Genomic DNA, 16,195 nt, shown 5'->3' on the forward strand with positions numbered 1-16,195 from the left:
GAGAACAAATGTGTGGGCACAACTGCTGTCTCAAGGTGTTATGATACAATATTCATTATCAGTACAAGCTCATTGAACAGCTGTATATTTTAGAGTATTCTTTGCAGTTACAAATGCATTTAAGGCAGGTATTAATATTACATTGGAGAAAGAAAAAGTCCAGCTGTAATACAGTGCAAAATGCAATGTGCTGGGGGCCAGGCAGCCTCTGGGGAGGAACAAACAGGTGACGTGTCGGGTCGAGACCCCTCAGGCGATTGTATTGGGTGGTGGGGGGGGGGGGGGGGGGACCCGGGCAAGTGATAGGTGGATACAGGTGTGGGGAGTTTTTGTTTGGTAGATGGGTGCAGTAAGTGGCAAAGGGCAGAGGTGAGAAAGAGCCTACGTGGTCAGATAAGGACAGGAGTGAGATGTAAAGCCCGAGGGGGGAATAGGGGGCAAAGTGTTGTAGGTATTGGTTTATTTATTGCCATTTGTACTGAGATAGAGTGAAATGGGGCACGAGAGAGTGGAAAGAGGGGGTGACTGTAAAATAGCTCGCCATCTCCAATACAGATCCTGAACCACCTGTTTCTGAGTATCACCTCTTCTCCCTCCCCCTCTCCCCCTCCCCCCCCCCCCCTCCCCCCCTCTCTCCCCCCCCCCCCCTCTCCCCCTCTCCCTCTCTCCCGCTCTCCCTCCCTCCCTCTCCCCCTCTCTCTCACTCCCACCTTCTCTCCCTCTCTCTCTCCCTCCCTCTCTCCCTCTCTCCCTCGCTCTCTCCCTCTCTCTCTCCCTCCCTATCTACCTCTCTCCCTCCCTCCCTCTCTCCTCTCTCCTCTCTCCTCTCTCCTCTCTCCCTCTCTCACTCTCTCCCTATCTCCCCTCTCTCTCTCTCCCTCTCTCACTCCCTCTCTCTCTCCCTCTCCCCCTCCCTCTCTCCCTCTCCCCCCCCCTTTCCCCCCCCTCCCCCCTCCCCCCCCCCCCTCCCCCTCTCCCCTCCCTCTCCCTCCCCCGCCCCTCCCTCCTCTGCTCCCTCTCTCCCTCTCCCCCTCCCCCCCTCTCTCTCCCACCCCCCTCTCACCTCTCCCTCTCACCTCTCCCTCTCTCCATCCTCATCTCTTTCCCTCCCCCCTCCCCCTCGCCCCTCCCCTCCCCCTCCCCCCCCCCTCCCCCTCCCCCTCCCCCTCCCCCTCCCCCTCTCCCCTGCCCCCTCCCCCTCTCCCCCTCCCCACCCCGCCTCTCCCCCTCCCCTCTCCTTCCCCTCCCCCTCCCCCTCTCCCTCTCCCTCTCCCTCTCCCTCTCCCTCTCCCTCTCCCTCCTCCCCCGCCTCCCTCTCCTCTCCCTCTCAGTCCCTCTCTCCCTCTCCGCCTCCCCCGCCCAACCCCGCGCTCTCCCCCCCCCTCTATCCTCTACCTCTCCCTCTCCCTCTCCTCCTCCTCTCCCTCTCCTCTCCCGTCTCCCTCTCCCATTCCCTCCTCCCTCCTCCCTCGTCCCCTCTCCCTCGGTCCCCTCTCCCTCTCCCTCTCCCTCTCCCTCTCCCTCTCCCTCTCCCTCTCCCTCTCCCTCCTCTCCCTTTCTCCCTCTCGCTTTCTCCTTTTCTCCCTCTTTCACTTTCTTTCTATTCCTCCCCGCTCTGTGTTTTTAGTCTCTCTGGATCAGCCGGCCTTTTAGCAAAATAGGACACAGAGTGCTGGAGTAACTCAGCGGGTCAGGCCAGCACCTCTGGAGAAAAAGGATGGGTGACGTTTTGGGTCGGGACCATCCCGTTCCCCCCCCCTCAGTGATGCTGCCTGACCCACGGAGTTACTCCAGCACTTTGTGTCTGCTTTCTGTATAAACCAGCATTTGCAGTGCCCTTCTCCACACTTTCAGCAGAGTGGGCAGTGTGAAGGGGGCAGCCGGGCTCTTGCTTACATGAAACATGAAGTGGAAATGGTGTTGAACTAAATTCAACGAAGAATCGGTCCCGCTAGGAGCAATGGAGAGGATGTAGCAGGTGGTGTACACACAGTATTCCTCCCACACACGAGTAACTACTCATTTACTTGTTTGCTGAGACCTTGAACTATGTAAAGTGAACTGTTGTATTTGTACTTGCTGTCCCGCTGAGTTACTCCAGCATTTTGTGTCTACCTTCTTCAGACTGAAGAAGGGGCTTGATCCAAAACGTCACCCATTCCTTCTCTCCAGAGATGCTGCCTGTCCCGCTGGGTTACTCCAGCACTTTGTGTCTACCTTAGAAGTTTGGATGTTTGTATCCAGTTGTATAAGACATTAAGTAGCGAGGCTGCATTTGGAGTGTTGTTTTCAGTTTTGGTTGCCCTGCTACGGAAAGGATGGCATTAAGCTGGAGATTGTGCGGAGATGTTGCCAGGACCTGAGGGTCTGAGCTCTAGGGAGAGAAGGGGCAGGGTAGGACTATTACTCGAAGTGCAGGAGGATGAGGGGTGATCTTATAGAGGAGTACAACGTCACGAGGGGTATGGATAGGGTGAATGCACCGTCTTTCACCCAGACTAGCGGAATCCAGAAGCTGAGGACACAGGTTTATAGCGAGAGGGGAAAGATTTAATAGGAACCTGAAGGGCAACCTTTTCACACAGAGGGTTGGGGGTATGTGGAATGAGTTGCCAGAGGAGGTAGATGAGGCAGGTACTATAACAACATTTAAAAGACACGTGGATATGTAGTTTAATTTAAATATGTAGCGTGGAAACAGGCCCTTCCGCTCATCGATTCCACGTTGACCAGTGATCACCCCTCCACTAGTTCCATCCTACGCACTAGGGACAATTTGCAGAAGCCAGTTAACCTACAAACCTGCATGTCTTTGGAGCGTGGGAAGAAACCGGAGCAACCGGAGAAAACCCACCGAGAATGTACAAACTCCGTACAGGCAGCATCCTGGTCAGGATCGAACCTGGATCTTTGGTGCTGTAAGGCAGCAACTTCACCACTGCGCCACTGTGCTGCCCTGGTACAGGGATAGGAAAGGTTTCGAGGGGTATGGGCCAAATGCGGGCATGTGGGACAATCGTGGTCGGCATAGGCGTGTTGGGCTGAAGGGCCTGTTTCCATGCTGTATGGCTAAGAGACCAGGGAAGGGAAAGGGCCTCAGTGCCTCTCAGTTCCCGGGCAGGACTATCTCAGAGTGCCTGACCTCTTGGTGCTTGCTCAGTTTGGGCCATGGGAGGTGATTGCTCTCGAATATTCCCAATCCAAACCAGGCTCCCTGGACCCATTTTGGATTGGGAAGATTTGATAACAATCGGCTCCCACCAAGTATTCCCAGTCAGTATTTAAGAGCTCCTCACATTGCCCCTTCTGAACCTCTGATGCCTCATGTGTTATTGATCGTATATAGTCAAGAGTGTTTTGTTGTCATATGTCCCAAACAGAACAATGACATTCATTCTTGCAGTATAACATAGTATGTTTGTGTATGTGCCTGTGTATATATGTGTGTGTGTGTATATATATGTGTGTGTGTGTGTGTGTGTGTGTGTGTGTATTTGTATATATGTGTGTGTGTGTGTGTTTGTATATGTGTGTGTGTGTGTGTGTGTGTGTGTGTATGTGTGTGTGTGTATGTGTTTGTATATATATGTGTGTGTGTGTGTGTGTGTATGTGTATGTGCCTGTGTATATGTGTGTGTGTATATGTGTGTGTGTGTGTGTGTGTGTGTATTTGTATATGTGTGTGTATGTATATGTGTGTGTATGTATGTGTGTGTGTATATGTGTGTGTGTGTATTTGTATATGTGTGTGTGTGTGTGTGTGTATTTGTATGTGTGTGTATACATGTATACACATGTACACATACAGTCAAAATAATACTTTATTAGCCAAGTATGTTTTGCAACATACGAGGAATTTCATTTGCCATTTTAAACAGTCATACCAATAAAAAGCAAGGGAACACACAAAATACATTTGAACATAAACATCCACCACAGTGACTCCTCCACATTCCACACTGTGATGGAAGGGGAAGAAAGTTCAATCGCTTCCCTTCTTTGTTTTCCCACGGTCGGGAGCCTCGAGCCCTCTGTTGACGGGACGATCTCACTCTCGTAGCCGGTGGTGTTTGGGCCCTCCACATCGGGGCGATCAAGCTTCCGCATCGGGGGGGGGGGGCTGTCAACTCCCCCGCGCCGAGCGATCGGACCCCGGGTCGGGGCTGGTTGAACCTTCTGCGTCATTGGAGCTCCCGACATCTACGGCCTCTCCCGAGACTGCGAGCTCTCGATGCAATGTCCGCAGGCCACGGTTGGAGCGTCGATCCCAGGCAAGGGATCGGTAAAATCTAACACACAAACAATCATAGTACAAAGAGACAGAACCAATGTCAAAGTCTATGCAGCTCCGAGCGTATTTGGAGGATGTTGTGTGCCCCAAGATGTCCAGCACTCTGAGATGGTCCTGTCTGGGAACTAACGCGCACTCTGACCCTTTCCTTTCTCTAGTCTCATAGTCATCGAGTTATTCGGCATGGAAACATTTTAATCGTTTAATAGTATCGCAGTCTGTGTGTGATTTAATGATTCTATTATATTATCTGTGAGATCATAGCATCTTCCCAGCTCTCTGGGGTGCACCTTCCTTATTCCTCCCCGCCCTCTAATCTTTTCCCCTTTAACCCCTGCCCCCCCCCCCCCAAATCTTCCTTCCATGCTTGTCCCCAACTTCTGTGGCCATTCCTGCCCTCCCTCTCTCTTCCCTGCCCTTCTCATGCCACGGGTCGATTGTCATAGTTTACTGTCCTTCCGCAGACTAGTTAAATAGTCTTTTATTGTCACGTGTACCAATTAAGGTACGGTGATATGTGAATTACACACCTCTAGCTTTTCACTGTACCTCGGTACACGTGACACTAACCTCAACTGAGCACATCTTCCACCCTCTGCAACCCTTTGCCTTTCCTCTCCTGCCTTCTCCTCCTTTCTCCGACCTTAACCCTTGTTGCAATTCCTTGCACTTCCCTACACATTCTCACCCCCCCTCCCCCCACACTCCCACCACCGACTGTGTTTGGCTGCTCTTCCCTCCCCCTCTCTCACATTCCCCACCAGCTCACAGAACATGGCCCAAGCTGTCCACACAGAAGGGTCCCAACCCGAAACATCAATAGACAATAGACAATATTGAATGGCGGTGCAGGCTCGAAGGGCCGAATGGCCTACTCCTGCACCTAATTTCTATGTTTCTATGTTTCTAATAGGTGCAGGAGCAGACCATTCGGCTGATCATCCCCAATCAGTACCCCGTTCCTGCCTTCTCCCCATATCCCCTGACTCTGCTATCTATAAGAGCCCTATCTAGCTCTCTCTTGAAAGTATCCAGAGAACCTGCTTTCACCGCCCTCTGAGGCAGAGAATTCCACAGACTCGCCACTCTCTGTGAGAAAAAAGTGTTTCCTCGTCTCCGTTCTAAATGGCTTACCCCTTATTCTTAAACTGTGGCCCCTGGTTCTGGACTCCCCCAACATCGGGAACATGTTTCCTGCCTCTAGCGAGTCCAAACCCTTAACAATCTTATATATAACAAACGTCACCCACACTTTTTCTCCGGACATGCCGCCCGACCCGCTGAGTTACTCCAGCACTTTGTGCCCATCTTCAGTGTAAACCGGCATCTGCAGTTCCTCTCTGCCCACGAGGTCCGTGCCAAACGTGATGCCAAATTAAACCAGTCTTCTCGGCCTGCACGTGGTCCACATCCCCCGAATCCCTGCAAGTGTGAATGTCCTTGTTCTATCTGGGGTTAATGACAACAAAACACTCCTGACTCTCTATCCATGAGCCTTTTGAAAAGCCTCTGACACCACCATGGTATCTGCCTCCACCACCACCCCAGGCAACGCGGCATGTGTAACCAACACACTCTGTATGAAAACAAAACTTGTCCCACACATCTCCGTCCAACTTCCCCCCCCCCTCTCATCTTAAAGCCGTGCCCTCTAGTCTTCAGCATTTCTGCCCTGCGGTAAAAGGCTCTGACTATGCCCCGTTTTATATACCACTATCAGATCTCCCCTCAATCTCCGGCCCTCCAGCCAAAACAATCCCAGTGTGTCCAGCCTCTCCCTGTATCTAACACCCTCTAATCCAGGCATCATCCTGGTGAACCTCCTCTGCACCCTCTCCAAAGCCTCCACATGCTTCCTGTAATGGGGGCGACCACAACTGCACACAGTCCTCAATTGCAGCCCGACCCAAGTCCGATAGAGGTGCATCGTGACCTCCTGACTCTTGTACTCGTGCCGTGACCGATGAAGGCAAGCGTATCACGTGCCCTCTTTTCCGCTCTATCTCACTTGTGTTCCTCGCTCTCCACTACCCGCCCCACCCCTCTCCATTTCCACCTGGGTGCCCCCCCCAACCCTCCACCTCCATTCCCCGGGACCCTGTGACTGACGTGTCCTCTCTGTGTCCCGCACAAGGTTTCATCGAGGATGAGGACGTGAAAGCCATGCTCCGGGGCAGCTACCTGCAGAAGATCAAGTCCAGCTCGTGGATGAAGTCCCGATTCTACAAGCTGCAGGAAGATGTTCACACCGTGTGGTACGACTCCCAGAAGATCCTGAAATCGGCCAGGAGCCAAATCTGTGAGTGCCACGGGCCTGTTGGGAGGATGGAGGGAAGGGGAGAGTACCTAAAGAAAGTGTACATTACTGAAGCACCCTGCCAAGGGCACATGCATTCCTTCCTCGTCCCTGCTAGCGACCCGGGTCCCATCCTGACCTCGGCTGCTGTCGCTCCGTGTGTGGAGTTTGCACGTTCTCCCTGTGACCACGGGGGGGGGGTGGGTTTCCTCCGGTTTCTCTCCCGCGTTCCATAGTTGGTCGGTTGACGGTCAGCTGTAAGTGTAGGGAACGTGTTTGGGAATCTGGGAATGTGTGGAGAATGAAATGGGATCGGTGTCTCCAGGAGACCGGGAGAGCGGGCCTGCAGCGGCGTAGAGCGGTGGAGCTGCGGCGGTGGGCACTGCAACTTGGCTCGCCCAGGCCAACCCAGCAACACCACCAGGACAACAGGCCTTTGTAGCTCGGCTACACTTAAAGCAACCTGGCCTTTGAAACTGGCGTTAAAACCTGGCCACTCTTGAATATGGTCTCATATTAACACTCTGTTCTTAATCTGGGATCGTGTTTACATATAGTGATAATTTCCTGACTTGTATACAAAAAAAATAATTTTGCTGTACCTCGGTACAATAGACAATAGGTGCAGGAGGAGGCCATTCGGCCCTTCGAGCCAGCACCGCCATTCAATGTGATCATGGCTGATCATCCACAATCAGTACCCTGTTCTTCCTTTCTCCCCATATCCCCTGACTCCGCTATCTTGAAGAGCCCTATCTAGCTCTCTTGAAAGCATCCAGAGAACCGGCCTCCACCGCCCTCTGAGGCAGAGAATTCCACAGACTCACCACTCTCTGTGAGAAAAAGTGTTTCCTCGTCTCTGTTCTAAACGACCTACTCCATATTCTTAAACTGTGGCCCCTGGTTCTGGTCTCCCCCAACATCGGGAACATGTGATAATCTAGAACAATTCAACCATTGGGAGGGGGGGTGGTTGCGTGGTGGTGGGCAAGGGCTCGACGGGCAGAAAGACCTGTTTCTGTGGTGTTAGACTCAACACTGTGAGTGTAATGGGAAGGTGTTTCGTTTAGTTTATTGTCACATGTACCGAGGTACAGTGAAATGTTTTATGTTGCGTGCTAACCAGTCAGCGGAAAGACGACACATATGATTACAATCCCACAGTGTACAGATACAGAATGAAGGGAATAATGTCTGGTGCAAGATAAAGTCCAGTTATATCTGAATAAAGATAGTCTGAGGCAAAGATCCTATAGCAAGCAAGATGGTCCACTCGACGAAAAAGACGTAGTACGGTCACAGGCAGATTCACGGTTAATTTTCGGCCCCATTTCCGTAACCGGCTTCCGTCTCCGCACCAATGATCCCATCATAGCGGAGCAAAGATACTAGTGCGGAGACGGAAGCCGGATACGGAAACATCCTCGTAAAAATCAAAGTTCTTTGGTAAAAATCTTCTCCTCATTTTCAGAATTATAATTTATTAACACAAACTGTTCCCCCGCAACGTTGATTACACTGCGAGTCGGGTCGGGTCGGGTTACTGAAATGGATGGAAAAAAAGGCCCACGTTCTGCTCTGTTGCGTACTACACGTCAGCCCATTGTATTTAGCAGGAGTGGTCTATCTTGCTCCGCTATAGGATCTTTGGTCTGAGGGTCTTCAATGAGGTCGATGGGAGGTCAGGACCGCTGTGTAGTTAGTTGTTGATAGGATGATTGAGTTACCTGATTAACAGATGGGAAGAAACTCCCTGAGTTTGGAGGTGTGTGTTTTCACACAAGACAGGAAGCGTGGGATAGTGGGATGGGTTGCAGGGTGTGCATGGCCCAATACTCACTCAATGGTCTCCGATCAGGAAGCAGTGCAAGTGTGCGCCTCTCAGCAAGGATTCTAGCCCTTTCCAAGTGTGGGGACGGACACAGAGCAGTTAGCAGTGCATAGGGACAGGTCCATTGGCCCACAATGGCCACGTTGAATATAATGCCAAGATGAAGATTCAAGATTCAAGAGTCATGTGTCCCAGATAGGACATTGAAATTCTTGCTTTGCTTCAGCACAACAGAACAGAGTAGGCATTGACTACAGAACAGATCAGTGTGTCCATATACCATTATATACGTATATACACACATGAATAAATAAACTGATAAAGTACAAATAAACAGATAATGGGCTATTAATGTTCAGAGTTTTGTCCGAGCCAAGTTTAATAGCCTGATGGCTGTGGGGAAGTAGCTATTCCTGAACCTGGACGTTGCAGTCTTCAGGCTCCTGTACCTTCTACCTGAAGGTAGCGGGGAGATGAGTGTGTGGCCAGGATGGTGTGGGTCCTTGATGATACTGCCAGCCTTTTTGAGGCAGCGACTGCGATAGATCCCCTTGATGGAAGGGAGGTCAGAGCCGATGATGGACTGGGCAGATGAACCAACCTCACCTGCTTGTACATGATCCACACACCCCCATTCAATAGACAATAGACCCTTCGAGCCAGCACGGCCATTCAATGTGATCATGGCTGATCATCCACATTCAGTACCCTGTTATCAGTGACGAGATCAGTACCCTGCGTATTCACGTGTCTATCTAAAAGCTTTTTAAATGTCCCTATCATATCTGCCTCCTCCACCACAACCCCTGGCAGCACGTTCCAGGCACCCACCACCCTCTGTGTAAAAACACTATCCTCCGCACATCTCCTTTAGACTTTGCCCCTCTCGCCTTTGTCCTCTCGCCTTTGGCATTTCCATCCTTGGATAAAGGTTCTGGCTGTCTACCGTATCTATTGCTCTCATAGGTTTACACACTTCTATCAGGTCTCCACTCAACCTGCAGCATTCCAGAGAAAACAATCCTAGTTTGTACAACAGTGATGCAAGGAACTGCAGATGCTGGTTCACAAAAAAAGGACACAAAGTGCTGGAGGAGCTGAGCGGGTCAGGCAGCATCTCTGGAGAACGTGGATAGGTGCCATTTCGGGTTGGGGCCAGCATCTACAATTCCTTGTTCGGTTTAGTTTAGAGATACAGCGTGGAAACAGGATCTTGGCCTGCCGAGTCCACACCGACCACACCACTAGCTCTATCCTGCACACTAATGCCAATTTGCAGAAGCCAATTAACCTACAAACCTGCACATCTTTGGGGTGCGGGAGGAAACCGGAGCGCCGGAGAAAACCCACGCAGGTCACGGGGAGAACGTACAAACTCCGTGCAGACAGCACCCGTAGTCAGGATCGAACCCGGGTCTCTGGCGCTGTGAGGTGGCAACTCTACTGCTGCACCACCATGTTGGCTGAAGAAGAGTCCCAATCCAAAACATTATCTACCCATGTTCTCCAGAGATGCTGCCTGACCCGCTGAGTTACTCCAGCACTCTGTGTCTTTTTTCCCCAAGTCTGTCCAACCTCTCCTTGTGGAAAAAAAGACTTGCTCTGCACATCTCCTTTGACCTCTACTCCCCTCGCCTTAAACCTATGCCCTGTAGTCTTCATATTTCCATGCGGGGGAAAAGGTTATACCGTCTACGCTTCCTAAACCATAGTTTTAATGAAGTTATCTTTGCTGTGCAGTCAATCTAGATTCATGAAGCTTACAGACTCTTACTAGACAGGTGCATGGATAGGACAGGGATATGGGCCAAACGCGGACTAGTATAGCTGGGACATGTTGGCCGGTGTGGGAAAGTTGGGCCGAAGGGCCAGTTTCCACATTGTATCACTCTATGACTCTAAAGAGGCAGGGACTATCCCAACGTTTAAGGAACAGTTAGACAGGTACATGGATAGGACAGATTTGCGGGGATATGGACCAAACGCGGGCAGGTGGGACTAGTGTAGATGGGACATGTTGGCCGGTGTGGGCAAGTTGGGCCGAAGGGCCTGTTCCTACACTGTACCACTCCATGCGCCCATTCAGTCCACTGGCCCATGCTGTGAACACACTCTCACCTGCATGCCTTTCATTTACATTCTGCAGCTCCCCACGTATTGAATCATTCCCAGCCACTCCCTGTAATAAAGAGATTTATAATATCAGCTCATGGCTGGATTTCGTCATTAGTTTTATTAGAGAGCTGTGGAATGAGCTGTGCCGGTGAATCTGTGGAATTCTTTGCCACAGTAGGGTGTGGAGGCCAAGTCAGTGGATATATTTAAGGTGGAGATAGATAGATTCTTGATTAGTCCGGGTGTCAGGGGTTATGGGGAGAAGGCAGGAGAATGTGGTTAGGAGGGAGAGATAGATCAGCCATGATTGAATTGCAGAGTAGACTTGATGGGCCGAATGGCCTAATTCTCCTGTCACTTATGATGTTATGATCTTATGAATGCAGACCTTTCTGTCCTGGGCCTCCTCCATGGCCAGAGTGAGCACCACCGTAAATTGGAGGAGCAGCACCTCATATTCCGCTTGGGCAGTCTGCACCCCAGCGGCATGAACATTGACTTCTCTAATTTCAGGTAGTCCCTGCTTTCTCCTCTCCTTCCCAGCTCTCCCTCAGCCCACTGACTCCACCTCTTCCTTTCTTCTTCCCACCCTCACATCAGACTGAAGAAGGGTTTCGACCCGAAACGTTGCCTATTTCCTTCGCTCCATAGGTGCTGCCTCACCCGCTGAGTTTCTCCAGCAATTTTGTCTACCTTCGATTTTGCAGCACCTGCAGTTCCCTCTTAAACAAGGAAATGCATGCAGATACTGGCATGGTGAAAAAAACACAAAGTGCTGGAGGAACTCGGCGGGTCAGGCAGCGTCTGTGGAGGGAATGGACAGGCAACGCTTCAGACCGATTGTGGGTGGGGGGGAGAGAGGTGGGGGCATGACAAAGCCTGGCAAGTGAGAGGTGGATGCAGGTGACGTTTCAGATCGAAGAAGGGTCTCGGACCGAAACGTCACCCATTCCTTCTCTCCAGAGATGCTGCCTGTCCCGCTGAGTTACTCCGGCATGTTGTGTCTACCGCAGGTGTGGCACATGGGTGGAGTAAGTGACAAAGGCTGGAGATGAAAAAGGAGACAATGGTGTTTGGGCAGGAGAGGAGGAGTGCAATGTAAAACTAGAGGGAAGTGGATGGATTGAAGGGCCGGGGGAAGGGTGTGCGAGGAGTGGGATAGCTGGGTGGTGGAAGGTGAGGATCTGGGGAAGCCATGTACAGCACAGACACTGTGTGGTGAAGGGCCTGTCCCAGTGCTGTACTGCTCTGCATGTATCCATTGCTTGGGCTGGCCAGCTCCCACCGATGTGTGGGGCCTGACTGGCTGCAAGGAAGAATTTCATTGTTCTGCCTGGGACATATGATAATAAGACACTCCTGACTCGTGGGCCCAGGAATAGGGGACGTGAGACAGGGAGATGCTACTCTGGGCAGGAACCGGTTGTTCAAGCCGGGCCTGCTCACCGCCTCTGGCCTGGGCGGCACCTCTTCTACGTCTCTCTCTCCGTCTCTTGCTCTCCCTGCCTTTCTCTCTGTCTAGCTCTCTGTCCCTCTCTGTGTGTGTCTCTCTCTCTGTCTCTCTCTGTCTCTCTCTGTCTCTCTCTATCTCTCTCTGTCTCTCTCTTTGTCTCTCTCCCTCCCTCTCTCTGTCCGTCTCTCTCTGCCTCTCTCTGTCCGTCTCTCTGTCCGTCTCTGTCTCTCTCTGTCTCTGTCTCTCTTTGTCTCTCTGTCTCTCTCTGTCTCTTTCTCCCTGTCCCTCCCTGTCTCTCTCTCCCAGGCAGTGTACAGGTCCAGTGCCTCGGGCTCCCTGTGCATGTGTGCTCCCTCCCTTCCACCACACCCAGGGGTGTGTTCCGGTGTGGATCGACGTTCCTGCAGGGACAGGTTACTGTAGAAGCTCGACAAAGCCGGGCAGGCTGCAGGAGTCAACGATCCAACCACCTTCCCCCAGCCTTACACTCCCAGAGAGATCGTCACCATCGAGATTATCCCGCAGCTGCAGAATTGAAATGAAGGCACAGACATGATGGCAATAAACAGTAGGAGGTCTGGTGCTCTCTCCAATACACTGTTGTACAGCACGGAAACAGGCCCTTCTGCCCAACTTGCCCATGCTGACCAAAATGCCCCATCTACACTAGGCCCACCTGCCCGTGGTAGACCCACGTCCCTCTAAACCTGTTCTATGCCTGTATTTTTAAGACAGAAATGGACAAATATTTGATTAGTAGGGCTATCAGGGGTTATGGGGAGAAGGCAGGAGAATGGGGTTGAGAGGGAAAGATAGATCAGCCATGATTGAATGGCGGAGTGGACTTGATGGGCCGAATTTTGCTCTTATGACATGAGCTTACCTGTCCAAATGCCTAAGGATAAGTCTTAAACCCCTGTCCCACGGTACGAGTTCATTCCAAGAGCTCTCCCCTGAGTTTGCCCTGATTCCAACTCGGAGATTTACGGTAATGGCCACTCGTCGGTACTCGGGGCTCTCGTGGACATTTTTCAACATGTTGAAAAATCTTCACGAGTCTTCCCGTGCTTACCTGCCGTTAGCGAGTCTTCCCGAGTACCTGCCGTTAGTGTTACGAGCCGCTAAGAGACGTCCCCGAGCTCCGACATACCCGCTACGTTCATTCTCCGTGCTTACCACAATTTTTTTTAAACTCGGGAGAGCTCTTGGAATGAACTCGTACAGTGGGACAGGGCTATTAGAGTTATACAACATGGAGCCCTTAAGCCTTTAAGCCAACCGGGTGCTCCGGTTTCCTTCTACATCTCAAAGACGGTGTGGGTTTGCAAGTTACAATATTGGCTTCTTGGATGGAACAGTGGGATACCAGAACTTGTGTGATCGGGCGGATTCGGGTCAGGGTGGACTCGGTGGGCCGAAGGGCCTGTTTCCATGCTGTAACTCTAAACCAAACCTTACAATGAGTCAACGTTGCTCATGTTTCCTCCTTAAACATGGCGACAACATGCAGATGGGATAATTAAGGAGATCAGGGTAGAAACAAGGAACTGCAGGTGCTGGTTTACCAAGGCAAGACACAGAGTGCTGGAGTAACACAGGGGGTCAGGCAGCATCCTTGGAGATTATGGATAGGTGACATTTCGGGTCGGGACTCTCCTTCAGACTCAGGTTTTAAAAAAATATCGGGTACTGGTCATGTTTATAGGCTTTCCAGGGTAATCCAGAGTAGTCTGAAGAAGGGGTCCCAACCGCAAACGTCACCTGTCCATGTTCTCCAGGGATGCTGCCTGGCCCGCTGAGTTACTCCAGCACTTTGTGTCTTCCCAAGGCTATCAGGGTAAGCTCGCCGGTGGGACTCAGAGCACAAAATGTAATGCCGGGAAGTAAATGTGTGTTGACAATGCGATTCCCCTTTAAGCAGCAACGCTGTCCGGCTAAGGAGTGGCTCCCGGATTATCTCTTGCCTGTTTTATCCATTTCCCACGGGAACGGCGCTGTTGGCCTCTGATAAACGCCTGCACTGCTCTTCCTGTTGCTGGAGCCGGTGTGTGGTCTCTGAATCCACCCTTTGTTGTACAAGGCACTGCTGAGGCCACACTAAAAGCCCTGTCCCACGGTACGAGTTCGTTCAAAGAGCTCCCCCGAGTTTGCCCTGATTCCAACTCGTAGATTTACGGTAATGGCCACTCGTCGGTACTCGGGGCTCTCGTGGACATTTTTCAACATGTTGAAAAATCTTCACGAGTCTTCCCGTGCTTACCTGCCGTTAGCGAGTCTTCCCGAGTACCTGCCGTTAGCGTTACGAGCCGCTAAGAAACGTCCCCGAGCTCCGACGTACCCGCTACGTTCATTCTCCGTGCTTACCACGTGTTTGATTATTTTTAAGCTCGGGAGAGATTTAGATTTAGATTAGATTAGATTCCTTTATTGTCATTCAGACCTTTCGGTCTGAACGAAATTACATGCCTGCAGTCATACATATAATAAAATAACAAAACACACAATAAACACAAATTAACACCCACCACAGTGAGTTCACCAGGCACCTCCTCACTGTGATGGAGGCAAAAGTCTTAAAGTCTCTGTCTCTTCCCTCCTTTGTTCTCCCTCTGCGCTGAGACGATCCAGGCTTCCGTTGTTGTGACCACGCCGGGTAATGTTGAGTAAGTCCCGCAGCTCAACCAAGCTCCGCGAACGGGCCGGTTCAAGCTCCATGGCCCGGGGTGGTCGAAGCTGCCGAAGATGCCGCCCTCCAGTCCAGTTGACGCAGCTGTAGTTGCGGGAGCTCCGGAGAACAGGTCACCAACCTGTGACCTGCGAGGTCCCGACGATGTCGTCCACTGGGCCCGCGGCCGAGCCCCGAATTCAGGTCGCCGCTGCCGGAACACCGCCGCAGCCCCGAAGCTGGGCCTCCGCCACCGGAACGCCGCCCCAGCTCCGAAGCCCCGAAGCCGGGCAACCGGAATGCCGGAACGCCACCGCCCCAGCTCCGAATTCGGCCAGCCTCGCATTGGTAAGTCCTGGCCTGTTCTGCCTCCGGAGCCTCGAGGTCGGTCGCAGTTGGAGGCTGCCAGCTCCGCCATTAGGCCTCAGCGCAGATGGAGGCAGAGAAGGGGGATACGACCAGAAAAAGTTGCATTCCCCCGAAGGAAGAGACAAAAAAACATGTTTCACCCCCCCCCCCCCCCCCCACACATACACACAGCCTAATAAACTAAAACTTAACTAAAACAGGACAAAAGAAAACAACAACAAAAAGTAAAAACAGACGGACTGCAGGCGAGCCGCAGCTGTCAACAGCGCCACCACTTCTTGGAATGAACTCGTACCGTGGGACAGGGCTATTAGATTTTGAAGAAGGGTCTCGACCCGAAACCTCACCCATTCCTTCTATCCAGAGATGCCACTTGTCCCGCTGAGTTACTCCAGCATTTTGTGTCTATCTTCGGTGTAACCGGCATCTGCAGATCCTTCCTACACGCTTTGAGTATTGCGTTCAGTTCTGGTCACCCTGCTACAGGTTAGATGAGGGAGTGCAACAAGGTTAATTCCCGGGATGGCGGGACTGTCATATGCTGAGAGAATGGAGCGGCTGGGCTTGTACACTCTGGAGTTTAGAAGGATGAGAGGGAACTTATTGATACATATAAGATTATTAAGGGTTTGGACACACTAGAGGCAGGAAACATGTTCCCGATGTTGGGGGAGTCCAGAACCAGGGGCCACAGTTTAAGAATAAGGGGTAAGCCATTTAGAACGGAGACGAGGAAACACTTTTTCTCACAGAGAGTGGTGAGTCTGTGGAATTCTCTGTTCAGAGGCCGGTGGAGGCAGGCTCTCTGGATGCTTTCAAGGTAGAGCTTAAAGATAGCGGAGTCAGGGGATATGGGGAGAAGGCAGGAACAGGGTACTGATTGTGGATGATCAGCCATGATCATATTGAATGGCGGTGCTGGCTTGAAGGGCCGAATAGCCTACTCCTGCACCTATTGTCTATTGTCTATTGTCAAGCTGGAAAGGGCGCAGAGAAGACTTACACGGATGTTGCCGGGACTCGAGGCCCTGAGCTATAGGCGGAGGTTGGGCAATCTAGGACTCTATACCTGGAAGCGCAGGAGGATGAGGGGTGATCTTATAGAGGTGTGTAAAATCACAAGGGGAATAGATCGGGTAGATGCACAGAGTCTTCTGCCAAGAGTAGAGAAATCT

General features: G+C 51.7%; 1 protein-coding gene across 4 annotated transcripts in view; it reads left to right on the forward strand.

The window, feature by feature from the left end:
- plcd1 (phospholipase C delta 1) overlaps positions 1 to 16,195 on the forward strand; it is a 154,349-nt gene that overhangs the window by 78,635 nt on the left and 59,519 nt on the right. For all 4 annotated transcript variants that reach the window (XM_033040792.1, XM_033040810.1, XM_033040802.1 and 1 more), the window contains exon 2: positions 6,426 to 6,590. In XM_033040792.1, coding sequence (XP_032896683.1) covers positions 6,426 to 6,590 — 165 coding nt within the window. The remainder of the gene's footprint in view (positions 1 to 6,425; positions 6,591 to 16,195) is intronic.

This window comes from Amblyraja radiata, chromosome 2, assembly GCF_010909765.2.
Source record: "Amblyraja radiata isolate CabotCenter1 chromosome 2, sAmbRad1.1.pri, whole genome shotgun sequence".
NCBI classification, from domain to species: Eukaryota; Metazoa; Chordata; class Chondrichthyes; order Rajiformes; family Rajidae; genus Amblyraja; species Amblyraja radiata.